Raw genomic sequence first — 27,221 nt, 5'->3', positions numbered from 1 at the left:
TCATGTTCCACAGACTTTATTTCAGCCGACTCAAGACGTTGAATCTCCACTCAGTCTTTTGTACAACACTGTTCCCTTCTTCAACAACAACAAATACAAACACAACAAAAGTTTATGTACAAAAATAAAGTATGTTAAAAAAAAGAAAAGGACATACACAAAAATACAAGACAAAATAAGAGTTAATGCTTCCTTGTGGAGGGCTGCTATAAATAGTGAGAATATTCATATGAGCTTTAGTTTGCTAAACAACGCTGCAGTTCATGGAAAGAAAAGATCTTTCATGGTTTTTAACTGATAGAGGCCAGCGGCAACATTCTGAGTTCATACACGACAATGTGCGCCACCTGGGGCTGGACGACTGATTTCACATGGATAATGGGGCCCCTCGGCTCCATGCAGTGCAAAAAGAAAACCAAAAATACTTACACCAACACAAAAGTGGACGTGCGATTAAGTCCAAATATGCTCTCAAATCTGCTGAAACCTCTCGCCAGGAGAACTTCTGATGTAACTCTTTCCAATATCGTTGTAATAGCAACAACTATCATACTGCATTCTTAAAATATAGCTTTAGTTAAACTGTAGTTATGATTGGCGAATACAATCATCGAAGCAGGAAAGCTGCTAGTCCATCATTATCAGCCAAAGGCCAACATTATGAGAACAAAAATGTTAATTAAATGCTCATCAAGGACACAGTTTCTTCATTTTTACGGACAAATTCTTAGAGTTAAAAAAAACGTATTGTTAAGGATTGAGGAGCAATGTTGAAAACATTATTGTTTTTTTCTTACTTTTCTTTTTTCTTTACAAAAGCAACTCCTAAAACCAAATTGAAATGGTACTTTTACATCCTCCAGGAGCTTGCACGACACACATTTCCAACACAAGTAATAAGTGTAAGCCGGCTGACCCACAGACAAGGCAAGAAGTGAAGGCAGATAAGACAAAGAAAATGTAACAGACGAGGTGAATTAATATGCAAAAAACACACTCTGGAGTCTGTTTGACATAAACACGTAGCTTCCAAGCCCGACACAAACTACGTTATGATTACAAATCATTGATATTGACAGATATAAAAACCATCTCACAAGCAACATTGACTATTTTTCCTGCACTGGGTTGACAATCAAAACCTTGCACGTTATGCTGAACCAATTCAAATCCATTATTCTCCATAGCATTTTTGATTGTCACTTTTTGGGATATAAAGCACATGTTGGTTCCAAAGCGCGCATTCTTTTTTTTTTCCTTTTTCTTTTATACCATCTTCGGTCAATGAGAATAATTTAAACAAGAGTCCAGCTTCAGTCTTTAGAGTTCTCATACCTCTCTTTAGTGATCAGACGCTATGAGACATTTTGTTGAAATGCTTAACGGTTGTAGTGCATTCAGGAGACAGCTGACTTGGTCGTGTGAAGCATAGAAATACAGTAATGAGCAATACATCATACAACTAAAGACGCTTATTATTTCATAATACAGTGTATGTACATCTCTGTTCACAATGCTCAAGATTATCGACTCTGATGTACAGAAACTATTTCTTTTGGACTTTGCCTTTGCAGTTATAATTTATGATATTTCAAACACTGTACAGACTTATAATTCTCTTAAATTTGCCTTATTTCTTTAAGATCTGCTGCTTGTGTCCCCTACATAGCCATAGTGGTCAGGTGCTGATGCCCTAACAGCCCCTTGCGCCCTGCACCCGCCCCTTGATGCCCCCCTCCACTGCCATGGCCACAATATTCTTGCAGATTCTGCCGCAAAGTAACCAGTGCAGAGCCTAGACAGGCACGATTTGGAGCCAAGACACCACCTGGCAGCTGAAACAGGACAGTGGCCACCCCGGCCATGCCGTCATCTGTGGGCTCCAGGGTGATTGGTCCTACCTTGAAGGAGGAATAGGAAAAGCCCATGAGCTGAGAGAGGAAAGGGTCGGAGCGGCAAAAGTGCTGGTAGCCACTGTACGTGGATGGATGGTGATGATGTGAGGCTTGGGTGACAGCTGTAGTGCTGGTATAATGATGTGTGTTCAAGTAGTGCAGCGGTAGGTGCTGTCCGCTGTTGCCTCCCCCTAAGGTGAGGTGGTGGTGGTGGGCTGTAGGTCCGGAGCTCGGGTCGTGTTTGTAAGAGACAGGTCCTGCTCTTCCCCTGTGGCCCACCACCACTCCACCTAACTTGCCAGTGCGGGCATGAGCGAGCGATACTGTGCTGCCCCCCACCCCTGAGGGTAGATAGATGAGCTGAGGCTCCTCTGGCTCAAGGTATATGGTGAGTTTAGCAAAGGGCCTGGATGCCATTTTGGTCATCTCCTGGATGTGACGACGCTGCTCCCGACGGAAGTCAAGAAACTGCTTAACCTTCCACAGAAGGACACAGACGGACAAGAAAAGGAAAAAGCAGGAGAAGAAAACCGAGAAAAAGACAAAGAGATCTATATGGGCTTGGTCCTGTCGCAGAAATAGCAGGCCCTGGGATTCTCCTCGCCTTTGATCGGTTCCCACGCCTCTGAGAGCGATGTAGAAGCGGCTGGATTTCAGGGAGTGCACCTCATGAGGGAAGGTGATGACCACACGATCTCGAACTCTACGGACAATCAGCACCGTCTGTGCCTTCCATACAGTTATGTAGGTAATGAGTCCTTCGGCACGCTCCTCTCTAATTTCCCTCTCTGCCCCTGGGGGTTTGGCCTGCAGCTGCAACGGGTTGTGGGAGATCACGGGACCACCCAGGTTGGACGAGGCATTGGCCAACACTTTTATAGGGGACGGAGGAGAATCCTTCTCTGCTGCTGTAGTTGTCCCACGGGTCACTGATTCCTCCTCTATCTTGATGGTGTGAATCCCCGAGTCCCGGTCCACGTCCACAATGAAGGTGTCGTGCGAGTTCGACACATAAACCTCCACTTCACCAAAGGTAACGTCAATGGTGACCCGAATGTCCACATTTGTGAACTTTGGCTGGGCAGCGAAAAACACCGTGCGACCCTTAGGTAGGTTGCGAATGGTGGGATCGTGGAAGCAGTTGGTTTGGGAGGTGGGATCAAAGCAGCCTTCGTTGTCCACGTTGAGCTGACGGTAGCACTGACGCCCATTCACCGGGGTGCCATTGAAGGACTCTTTGCACTTAGCACACTAAATGCGGGAGCAGAATAAAGACAATCTGAGCAAAAACAAAGTTTTCTCACATTTAAAGTATTGCTTAATAAAACAAAAAAATAAGGATATGTTGTGATATGGACCAAACACCTTGTAGAAAAAAATACATCGTCAACATTGTGGGAAACAGAATTCCCCATCTCTAGCATGAGCATACTTGTTGCCTGTAGCAGTCTTTCCGGTCATTCTGAGGGCTGCTGAGGCAGGCAGACGTCTCCGTGTTGTTTTGGCAGGGGCACTCTGCACCATCGTGTTTATTACACGTGTCTGCATGGCCGTTACACTGACACCTGCAATGAGGAGATTAAAGAAACTATCTCATGACCAGAGCTAATTTCAGTAGATCTAAACGGTCTTTTTGGGACATGTGCACATCCTGTTTATCCCATTTAAAGGCATGGGGAGATTCTGTTTACTAACCATGATTTTTGGCTGTTGTAAAGTCAGATGAAGGAAATACCTTTGATGGTACGGTTACTTAAAAAGATGAACCATTTACTGTGTTATATTACATTACAGGCTTATACTCATATCTGGCAAGCCTAACAATATGCTTTCAAAAGCATAAATGTGTATGTAAATGATATAACAAAGGATTTGTAACATTATTCAACAAGAAAATCCACTGACTGCTTAACAGCACACAATACTCACTTCTCACACTTCCCCTGCAGTAAGAAATAGCCACTAAGGCAGCTCTCACACTTGTCACCAACACTGTTGTGTTGACAGTTCACACACACAGCATTATCTTCTGTGGGACCCTCAGACACCCAGTTCTGAATCTGATGAAGGATAAGGCCAGATGGATTTCCCAAGGAGTTAAAACAAAGAGCACAACTAACATTAATAAAAAGCTAAGTAAACAATCTTACTGGTGCATTTAGATATCATCACTCGTATACTTACACTGCTGGGGTCCAGAGGGAACAGCCGAGGGCTTTCAAGAGCCTTCTTATGCTCGTCCCTTGACAGACACACAGCACTGTTTCCCTTGCAAAACTCTCGACATGGACGACAAGTGCCGCCATCCTTTGCAGAGCCCACAAACAGAGGCTTACATTTCTCGCAGTGCTTACCCTAGAATCGGGAGCAGAGAAACGAATATTCACCACTGTATGTGGGGAAAAACAGCGTGTAGATGCGTATTCATTATAGGCACTTACTATGGTGTTGTTGTGGCATTCCAGACAAACATCTGGTTTGTTAACCCCAGCACAGTTGCTGTGTTTGTTGCAGTTGCACTGAGAAGAGCAGTTATCCCCGACAAAGCCAAAGTGACACTGGCAAACTCCAGGGGACATACATGTCCCGTTTACACATCCCTGTGCACACACTGGCTCACACTGACCAGAAACACTGTGCCGAGGAAAAAAATAATAATTAAAACACAAGGAGGAGATTTAGGTAAACATGTAAAGTTACTAAAAAGCTCATACTGGTATTTTAGTAACATTTACTACCTGCTGAGTATGTAACCCTGTTTGCAGGTGCAGTGGTATCCCTGGGGGAGGTTGTGGCAGTCCTGAGTGTTGTTGCAATGGTGATGGCCGTTGGCACACTCATCCTCCTCTGGACAATGGAGGAAAGACCAGCTGCTGTTTCTCAGGGGACAAACACCCTCACTCACACCTGGAAGGAAGAGACAAAAACAGAAACTTAGATCAACTGAAGGAATTCAACTCAACTGACTTGGAAACATCCTAACAGGCGAAGCTTCTTTCAAACCGCCAAATGAAGATTTTTCTCACCATCAAGTCCTCCCTGCATGCAGCGTCCAGCCCCATTGCCCCCCCGAGTAGCACACCAGCCACACTGAGGTCTGGCAATGCAGTGTGAGCACTGGGTGAGCTGGGAGCACTGGGGAGAGCAGGAGTCGCCCCCTGAAAGCAACCGACCACACTGACCCGCTTCACAACGGAGGGGCACAAAAGACGGGCTCATGCACTACAGGGAGGAAAGAGAAGTTTGCTGGACGTGAGCATTACTGAACTATATCAAAGACAGAACACTCTGAAGCTTAGCTCCAACCTTACCTTTTGTAGAGCCATACTCCAGACACAGTGCTGCCAGCCCCCATCAGAGCCTCTGGAGCCCAGACAGAGGCTGCATTTGTGGAGGCTGTGGCATGGGGGAGGGCATGGCAGAGGGGGAGAGGACTCCACCTGCATGGGTGAGACGTTGAGCAGAGCGTAGCTGAAACACGTCCAGTCATAAGTGGGGTTCACACTCAGGATGCGTCTCGTCTCGCCTAAAGGAAGAACATCCCATTACACTTTCTTTAGTAGAAAATGAGAACAAAAACAACCTACATCATTGTTAACCATAATTATTAATGTGTGTGCTAGTGGGTGTGGTAATTATACTAATGTTATCAATCAATTACAAGTTCCTTAAGTGTTCCTCTTAAATGGAGATACATTTTCAGCCTGTGTACCTGTGCGTTTGAACTGGCGGGTCCACATGCATTTTCCCGAAGCGGTACACTTGGGGCAGTCTGAAGCCTCGCAGCTCGTCTCAGTGCAGTTGCTGGAGAGGAAAATCTCTCTCTGGTTGATCCGACAGTCATGTTCAGATGTACAGCTCACAGAGCTGTTGATACAGGCCCCTTCTGGACAGTTTGTGCACCACTTACACTGTAAAGCCGGCTAGAAATTTTAGGAAAGAAGAAATATTAGTTGACAGAAGCCATCTCTCTTTGAACTAATGCTCGTGTTAGAGTAAGGACGTTATAACTTACCTGTGATGGGCTGGAGAAGGTTTTTGGGTGTCGGGCAAGGCATTCGCTGCAGGTCTTGAGTCTGCGGCACTGGTCTGGTTGACGAGGAGTCGGGGAACAGGTAGACTGTCCAGAGACGCAGCCCATTCTGACGGGGATGAGCCAGAGTTCAAAGTCAAATGCGTTGAATTTAAATCCTGTAAATAACGTTAAGCTCAAGATGTTACCTCTCAGCAGCATCAGAGGAAGCACAGGTTCCTCTGCACCAGGTGCAGCTCCCTGTGGTGGTGTTGCAGGCCTCTGGTGTGGGTAGCAGAGCACAGGGGTCAGAGGGCACAGACAGAGTTAGAAGTCTGCCCAGCGTGACCCCATTGAAGCCACCTGACAGGAAAAGGCGACCGTCCCAGCTCGTCATGGCCAGGGACACTGAGCGGTTTACTGGATCTCCTATGGCAGAGACTGAAGAAAGGAGATAGAAAGGGGTTATGGTTATGATGGGTAATTATTCATATATGAATATGAATTCATCTGCAGCAGGGTGTTGTGGCAGTCACCTGGTTGTATCCAGGTGTTACAGTTGATCTGGTACAGAGACACAGAGTTACTGTAGTCTTCTGCTTCTGTCCTCCCCCCAACAATGACCATGGTGTCTTTGATCAAGGCTGCAGCATGGAAGAAACGGGACAGGGGCTACAAAGGAAAGAGAGGATACAGCGAGAATAGATATGTTAGTTTAATGCAGTGGACTGACCGTGGATGACTGCTAGGCTTTTCTAATTTTAATAATAATAGATGGACCCAGCCTCTTACCTTATTACCCTGCGAGGGGACAAGCAGAGACCAGGTGAGGTTGGGGTAATAGAGACTGTAAAGTTCGCCTGATGGCTCCACTGTCTCCACGTGAAAGCGGTAGCCCCCAAAGACATAGATGGCATCAGTCTGTTCATGGTAGACTGCTGAGTGGCCATATAAACCTGATTGAAGGACACACATTGAATCAGCTTTATGTGTTTGAAAACTAAAATGAGCTCCATCTACATTTATGTTTTACTCAAAATGTGAGCCTTTTTCGTTCTTGCGTTATTACGCATCAATGAACATGTTACTGACCAAGCAGAGGGAAAGGGAAGTTATCATCAAGCCAAGGTTTGTTTCAACAACTTATTGTATTCTTTGTTGCTCTTAGGGTTTCCATTTGTATGCACACACCTTGAATTCTGACTTCAGGATAGTGTTGGTGATTTGAGTTTTGAAATTAAAGCACATCTGTATGATTGATAGAGTGACATAAAAGAAACCGCAAATGACTATACAGGATATAAAAAAAAAAAAAAAACACAGCTGAATGCATTTGGAAATATTATCATTTGCTTAGTTTGATAAATTGGCAAAAAAAAAAAAGGTTTCAGTATAACATTGTCTTGTTAATAAGTAAGTCTTTCATTAAGTCTTGGCAAGATTCATCTTCTTTCTCCTTTTCCTGTCTCCATTTATTTCCCTCTAAACTAGATTTGAATTTTTTTAGCCAAACAAAACAAAAAAACTAATCAGCCAACAATGAAAGTAGGCAGCAGTAACTGCAGAGCGTCCCTTACAAGATCCCCATCCCAACCATTTTCAGATTCTCTGTAAAATATGTCACAACTAGGGATGGGAATTGATAAGATTTTTACGATTCCAATTCCATTTTCGATTCTGCTTAACGATTCGGTTCTTTATCGGTTCCCTTATCGATTCTCATTTGGAGAAAAAGGACAACAAACTGGTCGATTAGCATCAACTTTGTTTAGTTTAGAAGTAACACGAGTCATGACCTTACAAACCCAACAACGGTGAGGTCCACATTGGTCTATCCTGGCCTGGGTAATTTAACTCTTCCCTGCTCTGGTGAAAGGAGAAGCTGGAGGTAGACGTGAACTGGGGGTAGTACCACCAGCCTCTGGCTCTGAGCCAGTCAGGCTCTGCCTCTCATGATTTCATCTAAATGTAATGCCTGAGAAGGCATTCATTTAACCTTAACCGTTCCTAACAGCAGGTTTTACAATGAGGCAGATGGGGCTAACATGATAGGCAGTGTTTGCTAGTTAGTTAGTTACCTGCAGTGTTAGCCGAGGACATGCTAACGTTGCTAACGTTGCTGCTGCTGGGTTCAGATTCACAAACGTTAGTCCAGAGCAGATCGAAAACACGACATTCATTCATAGTTATTGCATGTTGGTAGTATTTCCTCCCTTTGGTGAAATATTCACTTTGCAAGTTGCCCTGTTGTCGTCTTTTTTAGGGATGTGTAACCAAACTTTCGAGCATTTGTACCGCTTGGGCACCATGTTTACTGTTGACTGCTGGCTGCACTGGACTCGCCATGCAACATTGCGTGGTGACGTCATTCGCGCCCACTGGAATCGATAAGGGAATCGTTTGCAAAATCGCCAAACGATTCCAAGGAATTGAAACACAGGGAACCGGTTCTCAACAAGAACCGGTTTTCGATTCCCATCCCTAGTCACAACACAACAAAATGCTTTTAAAAACCTGTAGGTGGTGTGCCAGTGTGTGGGGCAATGCTCCAGTTTCCAGTAGTAGGGCTGAACTCCAGAAGGTGGTGATTGAAGCCATTCTCTGGAGAGTAGCCTCCAATCAGAAGCACGGAGGAGCCTCGGCGTACAGTTAGAGTGTGACCTGCCACTGGGGGCAGCACTGAGCTCTGTCAGAGGTGGATGAAAAATACATTTGTTTTAGGTAAAACATTTTCTGAGATTTTGTATTTCCACTATAAGTCAAACACTAACCTTGTGTTCTCTCCAGACTAAGCTACTGAGATTGAGACTCCAGGTATCCATGGCGACACCATCTGGAGTGACGCCACCTACCACCAACATGACGTTGTGGCCTGCTGCCTGGCCTCCAGAGCCAGACTCAAAAGTGGTCACCAATGCAGAGGCGTGGTGATAGCGGGCGCTAGGAGTCGAACCTTCATCCACAGTACTCGTTAACATTTGAGTCCAACGACGCTCCAACACAGAATATCTAAACCAACGAGCAGGAAATGTAAAACTACACACGTGCAGACAAAACATTTCACTGCATAGAAAGAGTGTGACTAAAAATCCGTAACATGTAAACTACTCAAAACAATTTTGAGGTCTAAGCCTTTACAATCTCAGGCAACACTCCTACCTGTACACATTTCCGAGGATGCCCTCTGACAGAGAAAGCCCTCCATACATCCAGAGGTTGCTCTGTGGTCCAGACACCAGAGTGTGTCCCATCCTGTGAAGGAACCGATGAGCCTGGTTCTGTCAAACAAAAGTGTATATGAATGTGAATGTGTCTGTGCTGGGGTGTGGAATTCATAAAATGGAAATATGTGCAGCGTGGCCTTATTTAGTTTGTCGCTGTTTACTCCCTACCATTGTAAGCTGAGTGTCCAGCAGTGTTTCCCAAATCAAGCTGTTGGAGTCCCGAGGAAGTGAGCAGTCTGAGCCAGCCCAGCTATCCGAGCATATACACAAGCCCAGAGACTGGGATGAAGGAAAATCCAGTGGTTAGACATATAGGAGCACGTGTTCTCTCATTTTCAGTGCTTTAAAAAATCTAAACTGGAAAATACATGCTATAGTGCACCATATTTTATGCATTTGTTCTAGTCCTGGAAATAAACCAAATTTTTGTCAAAAGAGTAATCTGTAAAATGAGGACAAAAAAAAAAAAGCTTTTTTTTTAAATTCTAAAACTCTTACTATATTACAAACTCCTCTTTCTTCCGTTACTCCACAATCTTGAGGGCACATTGGCCGGTCACAGTGTGGTCCCCCGTATCCCTGTGGACACTGGCAGAGCCCACCCTGGCATTGAGCTCCACTTCGACACACAGAGGATCCTTCTTCCTCCTCCTCAGAGCTCTGGTGACACCGTCGAACCCAGAAAGATGCATTGAAGCCTTGCGGTTTGTTTGAAGAGACATTGGCTTCAAAGTAGACTGAGATCACACCTGATGATTGATAAGAGTCGATGGTGAGAGAGTGGCTTTACACTGTGCATGATTAAACGCCTGCTGTAAACTGAACCAGAGTTATGTGTGAATGTTGGGTCTATCATTGAATGTGAGTTATTTCAATGCTCAGGTTTAAAGCATACCTGAGGTGGCCTCCACTGTGATGGGCTGCGTCCTTGTGGTGCCACAGAAAGCTCCAATTAGATTGTGATCGGAGTGTACAACTCCATTGCCCAGAAAACGAGGAAGGCCATCAAAAACATAGACATATGAGCTCTGCAAAATAAAGTAGATTTTATGTAATTAACATACTTAATTTGCAATTTGTGTGCACCATTAGGTCATATTTGAACTCACTTTACAGTATGTGTGGGAGTCCGGGTGCAGAGTGAGGGCTACTGGGGGACAGAGCTGTCTGGGCAGGCAAGGTGCCAGGTTCTCTGTGACTGACAAGACCCACAAGCAATGAGAAAGCCCCCCTTTCCCTTCTGTGCCACTCCGCCATCCCAAAGACGACGACAGGGGCATGGCAGAGGAGGAGGAGGAGGAGAGCAGGACGGAGCGGCCCTGGCACTGGCGGTAGCATGTGCCGTTGTTTCTATTTGTCAGGATAAAACCATAAAAAATAAAAATAAAATAAATAAATAAATAAAAAAGATTGAATAGGATTAACAAATAAGCCAAATATATTTCAGGCTTCATAAAAAAAACAAAAAAAAAACAAAACCGACTCATTTTAAACACAGAAAATAAAAACGTGCATTACTTTTAAGCTGTGTGGGAAAGATCTCCTTACCTGGGGTCTCCATAGTAACCAGGCAGGCAGGACTCACAGTGTGGCCCCTGAGTGTTGTGAGTGCAGTAGCACTGGCCCGTCTGGTTGTGACAGTATCCTTGCAGAGGGTCGCCGTGCCCGTTACACTCACAAGGCACACAGCCGCCGCCACCAGCCAGGGCTGAGCCAAAGCTGCCTGGACGGCAGTGCTCACAGTGAGGCCCTGTCGTCCAATCTGAAAGACGGAGGGAGAATGAATGAATGAATGTGATTGGACGAAATATGTGTTTGTGCCATTCTCTGTGCACAATGAACAATGACAGTGTCATGAATTGAGAGTGAGTTAAAATTAAATAAAAACAAAAAATATATACTTATATATATATATATATATATATATACAGTATGTCTTACCCTGGCATTCATCACAGATCCCTGGAGCAGTAATACAGGTGGAATGGAAGTTGCAGCCACAGTCAACGTCACATTCAACACCACTCAGAACCAGAGTGGCCGGGTCTGATGTCCAGCCCAGAGAACATTCACACTCAAACCGCGGGCTGCCGCTACACTGGCCCTCACGACACTCATTGTAACAGCTGTGGAAGAAAAATTATGTCCTTTTTTTCAGTTTTATCAAACACATATTTAATGGAGTAGGAGACTGAGCCTTTCATATGAAAACACTGAAAAACACAGTATCAGCAGATTGATTTTAGATTTGAAACAAAAACCCTTACGTCTGGTTGCAGTGCAGTGTGCCATCCCCCGTGTATCCCCTCTCACAGTGGCACTCGTAAGAGGTGGGAGTGTTAATACACGTGGCGAAAGGATGACAGTTGTGGAGACCCAGCCTACATTCCTCTACATCAGGACAAGTGGGGTAGGACCAGACTGCATCTTTATCTTCGTCTTCCATGTGCTCCAACTCCATCTCCATTTCAAGAGGTCTAGGTGGGGCCGAGGTCTGAGGCTCAGGGCTGAAGAGATGGAACAAGGAGATGTGAACCCAAACAAGCACACCAAATGCATCGACGCACCCATCCATTTATTTAGGGTCTATTCACAAATCCCTGCTTCAGTTCGCAACACAAAGTTGTGGCCAATCATTAAGAAACAGAAAATACTTTTCAAATGAAAATGCTTTTCTTGCAGTAGTGACTGGGATTGTTCGTGAGCACTGCATGTGTTGAGAAAAATCATTTCACTGCTTCTAAAAAGCACAATCAAAGTGAAGAGTGTGTTCAAATAGACTAACTTTTGCTGTTATCACGTTTACTTTAGAATAATCTTACAGTGAAGAAAAAGTTAAGATGCTTTCTTCACCAACAAAAAATATAGACAGCTTGCAACATGAGTCATAACTGTAATGAGAGACTTTTTTACTTTGCAGCCCGTGCTTCAGCCACAGCCACAGTGCAGTTATACACCGATGCATCGTCCATTCCTGCCCAGTCTCCCCTCAAACATCTGAGAAAAAGATAAAAACAAGACTCATATCAGATTTATGGAAGATTAAATAAATACAAAAGATAACAGTATTCACATTACATCCACACTTGATAACTAAAACTAGGCATCAGTAATTCAAGGGGTGTTTTTGCAGTAAATACAGTAATATTTTTGCCATACTTACTTTCCAATTGTGGGATTGTTGTAGTCGCCACACCAGCCACACTGGAATGTTCTAAGACAGCCCGTGCATGTGTTTAAAGCTGAACACTGCTTACACTGGGGAACTGAATGAACACTAGTGACCAAGAGAGAAGAGAAAAATTAATTGTTGATCAACTATCAGTTCATATAACTCACCAAATAAACCAACATGGGTTTAAGTCAGGGTTCTTGAAGGCCCTGTCACACTGTTGCGTATGAGAGAAGCCTATGAGTTGCGTATGAAAATTATCACTCATACGCTGGTATATGCTGACATACGCCAGGGGAACGTTAGGCATAGGTTGTATACGTTTCAAGCACGCTGGCATACGTTGGCATACGCTGAGGCAGAAATAAATTTTTGAACATGCTCAAAACTTTTGTGCGTATGGTTAATACGCTAAGCATACGCTTGGCATACGCTGAATACGCTAGAGGTACGATATAGGTACGTTACTGATAGGTCGAGAACGCTGGACATAAGTTGCCATATGTTGGCATGAAGGTGTACCGTACAGCTAGCGTATTTATAGCCTCCGCCCGTCTGCCGCCTCCATCTCCGCCAGACGGGCGGAGATGGAGGCGGCAGGCAACCGACGATTCACGGGAGCGGTCAGGAGGAGGAGTTGGGGATCTTGATCGCTCAGAAGCATGTAACTCATCAGCCGCAGGTGCATCAGGCATTTCAGCAGGTTTGAGTGAGAATGATTCTTGTGGTTTTTTGCCTTTTCCTCGGCCCAGGGCCCGGGCAAACGACGATTGCTTCTTGGGAGGCATGATCGAGATGAATGTCTCGAGAGATGTTGATAGCGCGTCGTCTACTGCAATAATGGAGCAATGTGGAAAGGCTGCTGATATAGGCGCGTTGAAACGTACGCTGGGCATGTGCAGTTCATACGCAACTCATACGCTTCTCTCATACGCAACAGTGTGACAGGGCCTTGACTTCCTTAAGGTACTCGGGGAGAAAGTTGTTTCTGAAACCCTGGTTTAAATTATGTGAGCATACTACTGTTTGTGTTTTAAGTTGAAATTACAAAAAATTACGGTAAAAGTAACTGCACAGTCATACTATAAGAATCGAATAACGGTCGCTACAGGAGACCCAAAAGCAAAGTCTTAGAAATGTTCTCATCTTACCTGTCATACCAGTCCCTGCACTCTCCGTACGGGTATTTTGTGAGGTAGGCAGCAAAATAGAAGCAGGCCTGGGCTGACTCACACCAAGCACACTGGCTGGAGTTTGACAGGCACTCACCACACGTCTTTCTCCTTTGGAAGAAAAATGGGGGAGAATAGTAAGTCTAAGCTGGAGGTTCTTGTTGAAAGCATGTACAATCTGAAATAATAGATGTTTAAAAACAGATTTATTCAGCTTACTGGTTGCAGACTTTAGGACATCCCTTTGGATCACGTATGGATCCTTCTAGTCTTCCACGCCGACTGCAGTGATAGTCACCTTTCTTGCTGGAGTTGATCTGCCACTCACAATAGGGGTCCTGCATCCAAAGTTAATTTTGTATCACTCAGAAATACATTATATCCCAACTATGCTATACGATATCTGCAGCAAAAACACACACTATGCCAGATCTATCAGGCGTTATGTTTGTTTGACCTGAGTACAAGCAGAGCAGTCCCTGTACTCTTCACACAGGGCGCAGTGCTGTGGTGCCAACAGCAGATGGCGCTGACTCTCTCTTTTGCCTTCATCCTTTTCCACCTCAGGACAGAGTTCCAGATCTGGGCTGTCCCGCAAGAGGCAGCGGGAGAGAGACGGACACCAGCCACAAGACTGATCAGATAAACAGGCCAGACAGGACATGTAGCCCGAGCAGGAAACGGAGCGGTACGGCTCCAAGAACAGAAAAGACATCTCCTAAAGGTCGAGGGGAAAGAAGGTCTGAGTAGGTCTTTAGTAGTAGTACTAAAGAAACTAAAGTACTGTGCACAACAACTACAGAAATGTAAATTTTTTAAAGTGAAATATCTTTGCTGTTATACAATAGTTTAAAGGCATCGGTACTCACATCCCCTCCAGGTAATGTTCTATTCCAGGTCAGGGCCATCTCACTGGTCTGTCCTGAGCCTGAGTTGTTAAGGTAGCCCTCAGCTTGAAAAAGGTAATGGTTGCCCCTGGTCAGGTTAGAGAACAGTCTACTCCCATCTGGCCGAACCAACAGCTTCATCTCCTTTTCCTGCTGAGCTGCCCAGCGACCCACCACCTCCTGATTGACAAATGATTTCACGGTGAGCAGAAAATGGTGAGAAGACTTTAATCGAATCGTATCAAAATAAACTATTCAAAAGCAGCTGTATACAGCAATACTCCATGGAAATTCAATAGTTGCAATGTTTCCTTCAGGCCTATGATCACAACATGCTATCACTTAGAAATGACGTAACTCCACCGAGTACAACTGCTACTGCCGATACCAAAAAACTCCTTTTCTTTAATTGATCGAAAATTGAAAATTGAAAATTGTGCGTTTTCTGTTGAACTGCTCACTTCCTCACCAGTTGGCTGGAGTTGGGCCCTGATGCCATTAGAGCCTCAAAGTGCAGCCTCTGGATTCGAGCCCACATGGAGACAGTTTCTGTCGGAGGGGGCGCAGGTGGAGGCCCACCCCAAAGTGGATGGATGAAGCCTCTGAACTGTAGTGCTACATCCATTTCTGTAGTGGGGCTAAGAGTTACGTTGGCGCTGCGGAGGATGGACACCTGGTGGACGGGTGAAGTGGACGGAGGATAGAGAGGGATGGATGGAAGTGGAAACACGTCAACAGGAGCACTATTCTCTACAAACTGCGCCACAAGTTTGACAAACTACTTGGGGGGGAAAGCATCTTTTCTATGCAAAACAGAGAAAAGAAAAAAAAAAAAAAAGAAAAGATCACAGAGGAGAAAATGAACAATAAGAGACAATAACAATATTCCACTTGGAAAACTGTTGTGGAGTTTTAGTCTTAGGGGAAGGAAGGAGGATTAAATATAAGCAGAGTGAGGAAGTAATTGACACCACAACTTGTACAGTGAGCAGTTGAGATTTGGACTCCGTACCTTGTCAGGCTGGGAGTCGTTGCGGGGGTGCTGGAAGGTGAGCAGGTGCAGTCCCGGGACATAGTTCTCGGTGCGACAGGAGTGGAGGGAGGTTAGGAAACGGGTACGCTCCCCCCACCAGCCGTACGCCCCTGAGATCTGGTCCACACGGCACGCACTTTGCTCTGCGAGACCGAGAGGGAGAGGTCAGCACACAAAGAACACATCTGACCTCTTACGAGTTTCACAATACTGCAGTTTCCTACAGTACACTACTGCACTGAACTAAGTGTAATCTGTGACTTATGTGTGATGTGTTCAGAAGGAGTAAAATGACATGACTTCCCTGCACAACAGGAAATACAGTATGTGATTGGACAGGCAAGTCAAATCACAGTCTGACCCGCCTGTCTAATCTCAGCTGTGTGTAATCAAGTCAGTAAACTCCATCTCAGAAACACACCCAACAGAAATCTAGTCCCTCCCATGTCAACTCCCAACATCTTTTTGACCCTTCTCTTTTGCCCTCCTTCCTCCCTCCCTAGCTCTCACCTGAAACTGGAAGGCAGGACTCGTTCTGAACACACCAGCCAAATTCACCAGGGGCTCGGGCTAGAGATGCTGGAGTTCCACTGAACACCAGACATGACTGGCAGTCGGTCAGGAAGCGGGCCAGGCCCAGGCAACCAGTGCTGCCACACTGTGACCAGAAAACGGAGTTTACACACAGCAAAGGCAATCCAGACAGAACATTCATACAGACAGACGGTAGTAAAGAAAGAAAGAAGAGGATTTGGTCTCTGGTAACATGTGAACACATATAAATACTATACGTGTTACTATTCTTAAATAAGCTTAAGACAGAATGAAACAAAAGACGGCTCCAATGGAAGTGTTACCGGGTTGGTGGGCTGGTACTCTCGACAGCGGCCTTCACACCAGCTGCACTCTGGGTTCTTAAGGCACATACTTTCATCTAGCGCCTCAGCACAGAAGGCATCCTGGTAAGGAAGCACAAACAAGCATATAGTTAAAATATAGACATATAGGTATAAAACACTATTGAGCTATCAAAACATGCTCTCGTTTCAAGTACTTTTTCCATTTAATCTACCATCAGTTTCAAAAAGGAACCCCAACTAAAGAAACTTATAGGCCTTAATAAGTTGCAACCAGCTTCTCATGCTAAAATGTGTGGTTGAAAACACATAACAATTTGAAGTTTATTACATATTTGAGCTACAGTGCGCACCAATACTTTATACACATTCTAGTTTGATAAAGATGTAAAATGGCTCAGCTCAACAGTTATAGCTTTAACGTTGTTACATCTATTACCAGTCAGCCAGAAAGACGCTGATTCAGTGTTGCATGCTGCTGCTTTTGGGCTTAGTTTATGTTTGAAAAGCAACAAGGAAAGTAACTAAAGCTGTAAAGACTGGCTAAAGCTAAAGTAACACACAGAGAAAAGCATCTTAAAGAGCTTCGACTTTCTCTCATCACTTCCCGGATTCCGTTGATGTCTTTGACAACTTGGACAAACCGGGAAGAGTTTACATCTGTTGCTTAAGCGGGTCTTTAATTACCGTCGTGCTATCATAACACCTCACTGGGATCACACTGTTTAGCTTGTTCAATACTGGGTGCAGTAAACCTGTGAACTACCTGTACTATTTATCCCAATGTAACGTGTAGAGACTGGAGTTATCTGGGAGGAGATGCATGTTACGTCACAACTTTGTCACTGCTTTAAGGCACTTAAACTCACCCTGTCACCTTGATCGCTGCTAACAAACAGAGGTACTTTGTAAGCCACAAGGTCTCCACGGGCAACACCGCTGTAACCGCCAGCAACCAGCAGCACTCGTCCCTCCATCACAGCAGCAACATGCGAGTACCGCCCTCTGACAGCGTCGCCATCTTAGAAACAAGGAAAGTTAAGAAGTTAAAAAAAAAAAGAAACTAAAAGAAGCTGAGGAGAATAGGACTCGATGCAAGAGTTGTGACAGGCTGCAGTCTATGGACACTCACTGGATGACCGTCTCTTCCCAGAGGAAACCCACTGGTGACAACCCAGATGATAAAAGAAGATTTCCTTATCATAGCACTTTTCCTCTTGGTAGTGAATATGTACATTCCCTCCTGGGAGAGAAAGGTAGGAAGACAAGGCAAATACCGATGAGGCTGCGGTGATCAAAGTTTGCTTTGTGTTATGCGTTTTATTTGTGATGCTAATCTTGATTCTCACCATAGACCACCATGTAGTTTCCAATGACAGTGGCGGTGTGAAAAGCTCTCTCTCTCGGGCCGTTCGCTGAAAAATGGGAACGGAAAGACGTCCAAAACCGCCTCTCCACGTGGAACACGTCGGTGTTGTTCACCCTCACACTAAATCTTAAAAACCAGACATTGTTGTTGTTTTTTTACCCTAATTGTCAGCTTATTGAAAATGTGTTATGAGTAACCACCTGCTAATTACCTTTATAATTTACAATCACTAACATAGTAAAGATACAGTCTGACAATGAGCAACGTCTAGTCACACCTGTTCGTGCCAAAATGAAGAAGTGTTTGAAAGGTTCAAGCGTTAACTGTCTCACTCTAATGCATGAGAAGGTGTGTACCTGGCACTGGTGGGCCTGTGGCCTCCATAGACCAACAGTGTTCTGGATGGGTTGTGGAACACCATGGAATGGCCTGCGGTAGCTGGAGGTTTCCCACCAGTGGCTGAAACTATCTCCCACCGTCCAGAACCGTGCAAACCGAACTGATACAGGGTTGATGAAAACATATCCTCCTCAGTGCGACCTGTGAAATAAGTTTAGATAACGTTTATTTCTCCAAGCATGAAAAAGACAAACCAAACACAGACAACAAGACACTATATATTTGTGATGGGTTGGTAGTGGGCCAGTATTAAGATGTATCTTGTTATTTATAACTGAGTTATTCTGACAGAGACAATAAAGTATTGAATTGACACTGAAATGTAATTTCAAACTTACCACCAAATACATATAGGTAACTGTCTACTACTGCAGTGGCGTGATTAGCCAGTTTAGGAGCGCCACGTGAACTGGAAAAGCCAAGCTGTTGCCAGTCATCGTAGAGCGGCCGGTACATCCAAACATCACTGGCAAGGGAGCCATTGGCTAGCTCTCCTCCAAAGATAACCATATTACCCAAATACTCCACTGCTGTGTGAGAGTGTCGAGCCACCTAACATGAGCAAGAGAAAGAAAGAAGGGGAAAAACAAAGAGTTGTTGAATAATGAGATTTTTTTTCCCACATACTTAAAAAGAAAATAACTGTGGGAGCATCAGGAAATAAGATATCACATTGGCAAGCAAGGAAATAACCTAATTATTATGAATGCTTTATTTACAAGCTGAGGCAGAGACCAGATAGCACATTTTAAGCACAAAACACTTACAGGAGAGTGACCATAGGACCTGCTTTCCCATTGGTTGGATGTGAAGTTGTATTTGATCAAGTCACCAAGAGCTCTGTTCAGATCAAATCCTGCACAGGGATGAAAAGTAATACTCAAATATAGTTGCTTACGACCGAAACAGCTATCAGAAACTATAACAGAGTATCTGTCAAACGGACAACGTCTCAAATAAAGAAGTCCGTGTGATGGTTGATTAAAATCTAAGTCTCACAACAACAAGAATTCTAAAATGATGAACTGTGTTAAACAGCATCAGCTTTACCAAAGAATGCAAGACGAGTAACTTATCAGTGAGTAAAAAAGTGGATGGAAGTTGAGTTTGTTCTCTAAATACTGAAACAGCGTCACTGAATTTCAACACTCACCGCCAAACAAGTACATGGCTCCAGTTGAGGGCAGGTAAACGCCAGCAGAACCCGTCCTCGGAGGTGTATACGGGTTTTCCTCACTCACACGCCACCACTGCCCTGCCCCGCTGTCGTCACGGAGACCAAGCTGGCAGCTGTGGCCAAGGAAGCCCGGGTTACACTGACACCATTCTCCTTTCTGAGATAAAACAAACAAATGAAAAAAAAAAGTTCATTGTCATCAAATCACACAACACGCTCGTTTACTCGAGGTCTTCTCAGTGAAACATGAGCGACGTTTTGGCTGAGCACAGTTCGCCGTGAGTGTTCAGTGAACTCTTCACCTTTCTAAATCTCACCTTGTCACATTGGCCATTCACAGAACAGGCCTGGGAACACATAGGAGTGGTACAAGATGATCCTCCCCAACCCTGATGACAGTGGCACTTGGATGTGGAGGAATCACAGCGGCCATTCCCACCGCAGGCTCCAGGGCACAAAGAGAAGGTGTACGTTGCGTTGAAGCCCAGGAGGTTGTAGTTAGCATCGCTGAAGAGATGAAGAAGCATCTAGAACGAGGAAATTAAAAATTGAACACAAGTGAGCATTTGCTTTAGTTAGACTGCAAATGCTAATAAGAATGAAATGTTTAGGTCTTGAGGTGATAATTAGTTACCTTCCCAGATTTGGCTTCAATGGGTTGAGGCAAAGTGTTGCCACTCAAACTGGCAAGCAGAGGGCTCTGGTAGGAGTCACCATCATACACAAACAGGTAGTCATACGTACACTCTGTGTCCATAAAGGTAAAATTCAAGACGATGCGGTGACTGTTGCTGGGCGCTGAAAAATAAGAAACAGATGGCGATTATTAGTGTAATTAATCTCCGTCTCCTACCAAAATAATTGACCATCACCTCATAAACAACATGAGAATGACATACAATTCTAATCAATTCTACCTTTTATAAGCCATTCACAGTTCCCATTGACAGAGTAGTTTCCTGCTCCATCTGTGACATAACCTGGTGATCCCCTCAACACCTGCCTGTGGCCCTTGCAGTCCCCTGCCTGGCACACAGGTGACATGGATGGCAGAAGAAACACCAGGACGATGATGGAGACAGGGAGGGGGGAGGCCATCACTGGCACTGCCTGAAAGTAAGGGAAGGAGGAGATGGCAGTGAATCATCTGGAGCTGGTCTTGAACACATTTCCACCAAAAATAACAGCATTCTTCATGAACTCATGTGTGCATCTAGATAACAGTTCTAACATCGGACATACGATCTGCCAAACAAAACAAGTAAACTATGCCAGCAGGATACAGTGTAAAGTTTATAATGGAGATCCTGGCGGTCCCACAGCTTCTTGAGGCCCGTGCAACCCCCCTACCCGGTTGCACAATTCTTATTTTGCTGACTGGTCACACTGCAACATTACATTTAGAGCCAGAATGACGCTTCTGGAAACTGCAATGCCACTCACACTGCACAAATGAGCAAATCTTAAAGATGTCCAAATTGATATAATTGCACAATACGAAAATTGAGGAAACATGTAGAAAAATACTGATTCTTAAGTAACGTAACAGCTGGAAGCTAATGATACCCTAGTTTTACCTCGCACCATAAAAAAAACCATACCCATGATGAAACAGTTTTTTTTTTTTTTTTTTTTAATATTATCATAGCTGTATATACATATATACACATATGTATGTATATATATTTTTTACAAAGAAACCATTTTGCTCTTGCACAAAGGGGCTCCCTGCAAGCTATCATTACAAAGCTAACATTAATGGTTGCTAAGCTAAGCTAGCTGGCAGAAAACCGTTAACTGCCCGGGGACGCTGGATGGTCAGTAACCAGATTTTAATATCATACTTACCAGTTCCCGTCTCTTTGGCCGCATGGTAATTTACATTTTCGGTGGATCTTTTAAGGTTAGTGACTGCAAGGACAACCGTATCTTCTGAAGAGAGGTAAAAACTGACAGCTAGCTAAACCAGCTAGCAGCTATTGTAGGTAATTCACTGCAGAGCACAACTACTGGGGCTGCAACACGGTGCTCTGCTAGCTCGATCGCTAGCTGGCGTCTCAGCCAAATCCAGATGCGCAATCGTCATTAGTTGCGGGATATCATGGTAAATCATTACTCGGAGTGGTTGTTTACGAAGTAATTATGCAATTATGTTTCTATAACCCTGACAGAATACACGCAGGGAAAGCCTCCAGCCTGCAACAGTACACCTCGACAGCATCGATGCTTCTCCTGGAGTCCATGTCACGGACGTTGTTTTGGTGTTTATGGCTGGCAAGCAGTAGCCAGTGGTTGCCAACACAAAAGACAGAGCCCGGAGTGGCCTGTACCACCACTGCCACCCAGTGGAGATGGAGAACAACCACAGAAAAACATCTGGACAGCAACCTCACCGGGACTCAAATCCCGAAGAAGATTTGGAATTTGGAATTTGGAATCTTGAGTTCCAAGTGCAGCATTTCCAGAAATGTAATGATATTGGAATAGTTTAAGTGATATTTAAGCACGACACCAAACCCATTTGATTTTACACCCTTTTATTCAAGAGACGTTTTCTAAATAAACACATTTATAGCAGTTGTAGTACACCCTACAATCAGAGCAGCTGTGTTCTAAAAATTAAAAATTAAAAAATGCAAAGCTGTTAGCCTTATCTACAAGCCAAAAACAGATTCACTTGGCATAATAGATCACGGTTTTTGATGGGAAATAACAAAATTGTATTAAGATAATAAAACATTTGACTAAAATGCATTTCTTTCAAGCATAATGACATTTCACTATCCAATTTCTCTAAGACAAAAAAAAAAAAAAGCCCAAATATCCAAAAATCCCCACCTCCGTGACATTCAAAAAGCATTAAGGCATGCACTTTCAATTAAGGTCGTACTGAACGTTCTTGGTTCAAATCTCTCATTATTTTAAGAGCTGGATGTCAGCTTTTTTTTTTTTTTTTTTTTTTTGTATAGTATAATCACAAAGTTAATCATCCCTTCAATCTGTATCACTACCTGCCACCAGCAGTGGCATTCCAACAGTTATTTTGGTGCAACAACATTGCATATTTTCATTGTCTCCGCATAATAAAGTGAGAAAAGTTTGGTCAATTCAGTTTCCTTTAGCAAAGGCATACACTGGTCCTCATGGTCTCCTGCTGACCCTGAGGCAGTGTCATACTTTGAACACATCTCAGTGTCTGCAGTTACAACTACACAGCATTAGTATTCATGAAACTCCAAGAAAGTATGCTTCATGTTGGCCGACTTCATTGGCTGCATGTTTTAAAGTCAGATTAAAGCATTACACTCCAAGTCACAATCCTGACATAGTGTTACGATTACATGAACTTCTAACATCAACCCTCAAGTCATCTCCAGGATTTTCATGTCTATCCTGATGTTCTGTCTATACTCATTAGCAGATTTGGATCTTTTAGTGATTGTTCTCCATGTTTGTTTAAGTGTTGTTGAGCCAATCTTGCCTTTAAAAAGCTTTTTATTCAAAAAAATTTTGACATCTCATTTTTAATCTTCAAATCTTAAGTCAATCCTCGTCTCTTTGTAATATCAGGAGCTTTTATGAAGTGTGTACAGCTATTTTTCCAGGAACCAGAGCCATAGGAGTAGTATGGAGCCCCGGGCCAAAAATTGGAAACACCTTTTCCTCAAACTTGTGAGTAAGAGTGACCAAGTGCTTTGCTCTCCCCCCATCCCAAAAAGAAACCTCTCCCTTCTCTATATTTAGCTTGATTCGAATCCTTTCAGGACGCTGCTGGACCTGCAGCTCGGTACGTTCCTTTGTATGGACCATGTACACCCCTTTGCTCAGACCTATGGCCCACACACCACGAGCAGGTGAGACCGTGAACCTCTTCTTTCGGATCACTGAGTCATTGCAAACTCCCACAATCCATTTGGGGTTGTCACTGACAATGACGTCCCATTTGTGTTTACCGGAATCGTAACCATCAGTACCCAGGACAAAGACGCAGGGATCGAAGCGCATGTTGTTGTCGGGGACGGTCAGCCGCTCCGCGCTCTCTTTCATACTGGTGAGGTCCTCATTCAAGGAGAGCCACGGGGAAGCCGAGTTCGGGTCCAACACAACTGGATCTGCACGCACAGAATGACACCCCATGGTGACGCATTGCTTCTGGGAAACATTACATTCACATCATGGTAGTCTTTTAAAGTGCTGTGTTTGCAGACCAAAGCAGCAAAATGCTCATATTTTGTCCCTTATTGCCGTAAACCGTTTCTTTTGTTATAAACTCTCACAGTGCGATTCACTCACAATAATTGACAACGGCCTGCATGTTTTTCCATATGTTGAAGCTCAAACCACCAACATGTCTGCTCATGACCAAAAGGGGTTCGCAGTAAGGAAGGCAAGGCTCCTCATTGGTCCACTGGGCTCTACAGCAGAAAGGGGTAGAAATCAGCTAAATGCAACAGGAACATGGTTAGGTGGATCCTTTTGAGGAGCATTTGCGGACATGTTTTTAATTACAATACTGAATAATCATGCAGGCATTTGATAAATGTATGATAAATTGCACTCATTGATTCTTGAGATATTTCTTCTGGTTGCCATGACTTACCTTCTCTTTAATTTCTGGAAATTCTACAACACACACACACACAAAAAAAGAGTTAGATTAAATGAGTCTAACACACATTAAAAAAAAATTAGACATGAAACAAGGTTAGGTCGAGGCCCCTTTCTTACCCGCAAAAGAGGCAGATCCTCATTGCCCATCTCTTTTTTAAGAGAATCAATGAGCTCATTCAGGTCAACGATGTCTTTGTCCGTTTTTGCAATCAGCTCCTGTATATCTGCAATCTTCTCCTCCTCCTCATTGGCCAGTGCTTTCAGACGCTTAACTTCTTCTCTGACAAGATACTGGCGGAGCCTCTCAAACTCTGCCTTGATCTGCTTCTCTGCTTGCCCGGCCTGATACTGCGGAGAAGAAAGTTAATGCAGTGCACACACAGCGTCTTGTTGCTTCATAACATGTATGAACCATCCCACACTTTCATTGAGTAAAGCCTGGTTTATAGTCGGTAACGCAAGACGCAACGCAAGACGCAAGCCGCAACGCAAGCCCTTGCGCGGTTGCAAGCCCCCCCTTGCGTGCTTGCGTGTGTCACCTCAATTTTCTAAACTTCACGCAAGACGCAAGACGCAAGCGCAAGCCACTGGCTGTTTTCGAAACCGCCTACTACTTGATCGATCAGACAGCATGCAGAGCGTTTACACACAGTGCACTTCACTCCTGCCCGAGCCGAAATCAGCCGGCCTGAAAAGCTGATTTCCCTTAAGCTATAAACTCTGTAAATATATAACTTTAGCAACATTTGAAACATTTTCAGGCGAGAAAGTAGTCGTTTAGACCCCCAAAGTGTTGAAAATCTGACAAAATACCGGCTATTTACAAGAAGAAGAAGCATGAATCCACTCGAAGAGGTCCTGGCGGTGAATTTCCTTTCATCATAGTAGGCTTGTCATTGAAAAAACCTGCTACTCCACCTACTGTCCTGGCGGTGAATCGCCACGCAGCACACGCAAGCGCCGGCAAAGCAAAATGAAGTATAAACGTCTCGAGCCATTAACATACGCGCAAGACGCAAGCGCAAGGGCAGTTAAAAGAAGTATAACTCAGCCTTTAAGCCTGGTTTATAGTCGGTAACGCAAGACGCAACGCAAGACGCAACGCAAGACGCAACGCAAGCCCTTGCGCGGTTGCAAGCCCCCCCTTGCGTGCTTGCGTGTGTCACCTCAATTTTCTAAACTTCACGCAAGACAAGACGCAAGACACGAGCAGAGCTATAGAGTAGCCACTCTGGACACGAGCACAAGCCACTATCTAGTCCAGCCGGCTAGCTGCTAGCATGGCCCTATTCCAGCCACGTGATTGGTTCAGCGCGGCGCAACTCTCGTTCTCATTGGCTGTTCGTGTTGTCTGTCAAAAGATGGACGAATGGAATCTATGGAAAAGTATATTGACCATGTTTCATATCTCTATCAAGGAAAAGTTATTAATCGATAGCTATCGTTCTCGTTTTATCTCCCAGCCCTATCTGCACATGTACAGATATACAGTTATTCATTCTATGAAAATACTATCTGTAATAAACGTTCAATTAAAAAAAAATAAAAAATAAAAATAAAAAAATCACATCCGGCGGCGTGTTGATCTTCCGGGCTGTCCTGGCGGTGAATCGCCACGCAGCACACGCAAGCGCCGGCAAAGCTAAATGAAGTATAAACGTCTCGAGCCATTAACATACGCGCAAGACGCAAGCGCAGTTAAAAGAAGTATAACTCAGCCTTAAAGGAGAAAAAAAAAAAAAAAAAAACTCTCCATGTTCTCCAATTTCATCTTTGAAATAAACTTTCATTTCTGAACACTAACGAATGACGCGTTAGTGATCACACTAAGAGAAATGGAACATGAATACCACGAGACTGGACTGTAACCTTACCTTGACATATTCGACTGTGCTGTTGAATTTCAGACTAATTTTTGTGTATTCTTTCACTTTCTTCTCAAGAATCTGGACTTTGTAGCCAAGCTCCTTCTGCAAAAGCACCAACAAAAGAACAGAGAAAAATGCTTTAGGCTTATGACCACTGCTGTGCCAGTAATACCCAAGTATGTATCCACATTGGAAAGGTTATCTTGGAGTAACTGACTTTGTTTTGCTCAGGGACAGATTACAGCAACCATAACACCGTCTATTCACTGCAGCCTCTGATGGACGGATACAATGATGTGTGGGAGTGAGGGGTAATGAAGCAGTGAGAAATGGGGAAAGTGGGCCAAGAAAAACAAAAAGGTGAGATGACACTGTAATATCAGAAGCATGCTGTTTGGAACGATGAATTTAAATCTACAGGCAAACCTATGTTGGTTGCTGAGCGGCAATAGAACTTGTGAACGCAAGCAGAGGAACTGAGTCCAAAAGTCCTGAAATAATAATAATAATAATATATTTTATTTATAAAGCACTTTACATCAATTTAATGACCTCAAAGTGCTACATTTTAAAACTAGCATTTAAAAAAAAAAAAAACAGTAAAATAATTTACATTTTTCAGGCAAACTAAAGGCTTTTCTAAAAAGGTGAGTTTTCAGGCCTTTTTTTAAAAGAATCCACAGTCTGTGGTGCCCTTATGGTCAGGGAGAGCACTCCACAGACTGACAGAAAGGCGTTAGTTTCTGGTGCCGTTGAACTGTTTAGCAATCAAAAAAGAGAAGCCTGGGTGTGCGTGGGTCTCACGGTTAAATATTTCAGTTACTTTCTTTCAGTCAAACCGTTGAAATAAAGTTGTTCGCGGGAATAAGACCCGGTGGAAAACGCGGCCAGGATGCTTTACCTTACACATGGGCGCGGCTTCTTTTAACGGGAACAGCCTGTGCATACTGTGGAGCGTGACACAGTCCACGCAGACGGGCTCTTCGTCCTTCTCGCAGAACAGCTCCAGCGGCTTCAGGTGCAGGTTGCAAACTTCCTCGCTGGGCGGGTACTGCTTCGTCCTCCTGTTTGACTGCTTCAGGAAGCTCTCGGCGGTGTCTTTGAGCGCACGGTTGGGGATGGCCTGCACTTCCTCAAACTCCTTTCTGCACACAGGACACTTTCGGTTCACCTGCCAACTTTTCTGCAGGCACTCCCGACAGAAGCTGTGTGTGCACGGCAGCAGCATGGGGTCCTGGAAGATGCCCTGACACACCGGGCAGGTCAGGTCCTGCTGGTAGGGAAGAGGCTCGTCGGACATGTCTTCGTCCATATTTTGCGCCACGGTTCCAGGGGCCCTCCGCACTTTACTTTCGTTTTGACACCGCGACTCGAAAAGATTACACGCAGACACGCTCACTTGTCTGCAATAGAAAGATAGAATAGACAGTTGCCTCCACTTAAAGCCAGCCAAGTAATTACTGACAGGACGGACAGAAAGTACAGCACAGCAAGTTTCGCCTCCTTCAACAGAGACCTTTTCCGCGTTTCTGACAGGCGAAAAAC

The 27,221-nt window shown here is 44.3% G+C and overlaps 2 protein-coding genes across 2 annotated transcripts; both read right to left on the bottom strand.

Annotated features, from left to right (window-relative positions):
- On the bottom strand, positions 1-21,504 carry megf8 (multiple EGF-like-domains 8). Its single transcript, XM_075465933.1, has 44 exons — positions 21,046-21,504; positions 20,115-20,307; positions 19,832-19,995; positions 19,515-19,724; positions 19,174-19,354; positions 18,788-18,876; positions 18,359-18,572; positions 17,978-18,161; positions 17,602-17,747; positions 17,385-17,495; positions 17,122-17,273; positions 16,253-16,354; positions 15,906-16,053; positions 15,375-15,538; positions 14,832-15,035; positions 14,345-14,542; positions 13,933-14,193; positions 13,695-13,813; positions 13,455-13,586; positions 12,295-12,408; positions 12,045-12,128; positions 11,399-11,638; positions 11,073-11,257; positions 10,680-10,893; positions 10,241-10,481; positions 10,027-10,159; positions 9,630-9,880; positions 9,300-9,410; positions 9,067-9,185; positions 8,679-8,916; positions 8,422-8,593; positions 6,700-6,863; positions 6,444-6,579; positions 6,117-6,348; positions 5,911-6,037; positions 5,608-5,818; positions 5,207-5,421; positions 4,922-5,117; positions 4,634-4,802; positions 4,337-4,529; positions 4,080-4,250; positions 3,825-3,955; positions 3,328-3,460; positions 1-3,146 (listed from the first exon to the last, which is right to left on the bottom strand). Exons 1-44 carry the CDS (start codon positions 21,067-21,069, stop codon positions 1,662-1,664), a joined length of 8,661 nt encoding a protein of 2,886 aa, XP_075322048.1. The 5' UTR covers positions 21,070-21,504; the 3' UTR covers positions 1-1,661.
- A 213-nt stretch (positions 21,505-21,717) lies between these two features.
- On the bottom strand, positions 21,718-27,070 carry trim35-28 (tripartite motif containing 35-28). The gene is made up of 6 exons (XM_075465930.1): positions 26,578-27,070; positions 25,683-25,778; positions 23,926-24,156; positions 23,798-23,820; positions 23,491-23,612; positions 21,718-23,309 (listed from the first exon to the last, which is right to left on the bottom strand). Exons 1-6 carry the CDS (start codon positions 26,986-26,988, stop codon positions 22,774-22,776), a joined length of 1,419 nt encoding a protein of 472 aa, XP_075322045.1. The 5' UTR covers positions 26,989-27,070; the 3' UTR covers positions 21,718-22,773.
- Between the last annotated feature and the right edge of the window lie 151 nt (positions 27,071-27,221).

This window comes from Odontesthes bonariensis, chromosome 5 (assembly GCF_027942865.1).
Source record: "Odontesthes bonariensis isolate fOdoBon6 chromosome 5, fOdoBon6.hap1, whole genome shotgun sequence".
In the NCBI taxonomy this organism is placed as follows: Eukaryota; Metazoa; Chordata; class Actinopteri; order Atheriniformes; family Atherinopsidae; genus Odontesthes; species Odontesthes bonariensis.
Note: the sequence above shows the minus strand (reverse complement) of the source record. Positions and strands in the feature narration are given on the sequence as shown.

What these genes read in the sequence shown, in the direction of transcription:
- trim35-28 (XM_075465930.1), bottom strand. Translation starts at nt 26,988, where the DNA reads ATGGACGAAGACATGTCCGACGAGCCTCTTCCCTACCAGCAGGACCTG. An exon ending in AAGCCGCGCCCATGTGTAAG is followed by an intron (nt 25,779 to 26,577) that starts GTAAAGCATCCT and finishes GTGCTTTTGCAG; the next exon opens with AAGGAGCTTGGCTACAAAGT. An exon ending in GCACAGTCGAATATGTCAAG is followed by an intron (nt 24,157 to 25,682) that starts GTAAGGTTACAG and finishes TCTTCTCCGCAG; the next exon opens with TATCAGGCCGGGCAAGCAGA.
- megf8 (XM_075465933.1), bottom strand. Translation starts at nt 21,069, where the DNA reads ATGCGGCCAAAGAGACGGGAACTG. An exon ending in TGGGAAGAGACGGTCATCCA is followed by an intron (nt 17,274 to 17,384) that starts GTGAGTGTCCAT and finishes CTTGTTTCTAAG; the next exon opens with ATGGCGACGCTGTCAGAGGG. An exon ending in GAACATTACCTGGAGGGGAT is followed by an intron (nt 14,194 to 14,344) that starts GTGAGTACCGAT and finishes CTCGACCTTTAG; the next exon opens with GAGATGTCTTTTCTGTTCTT.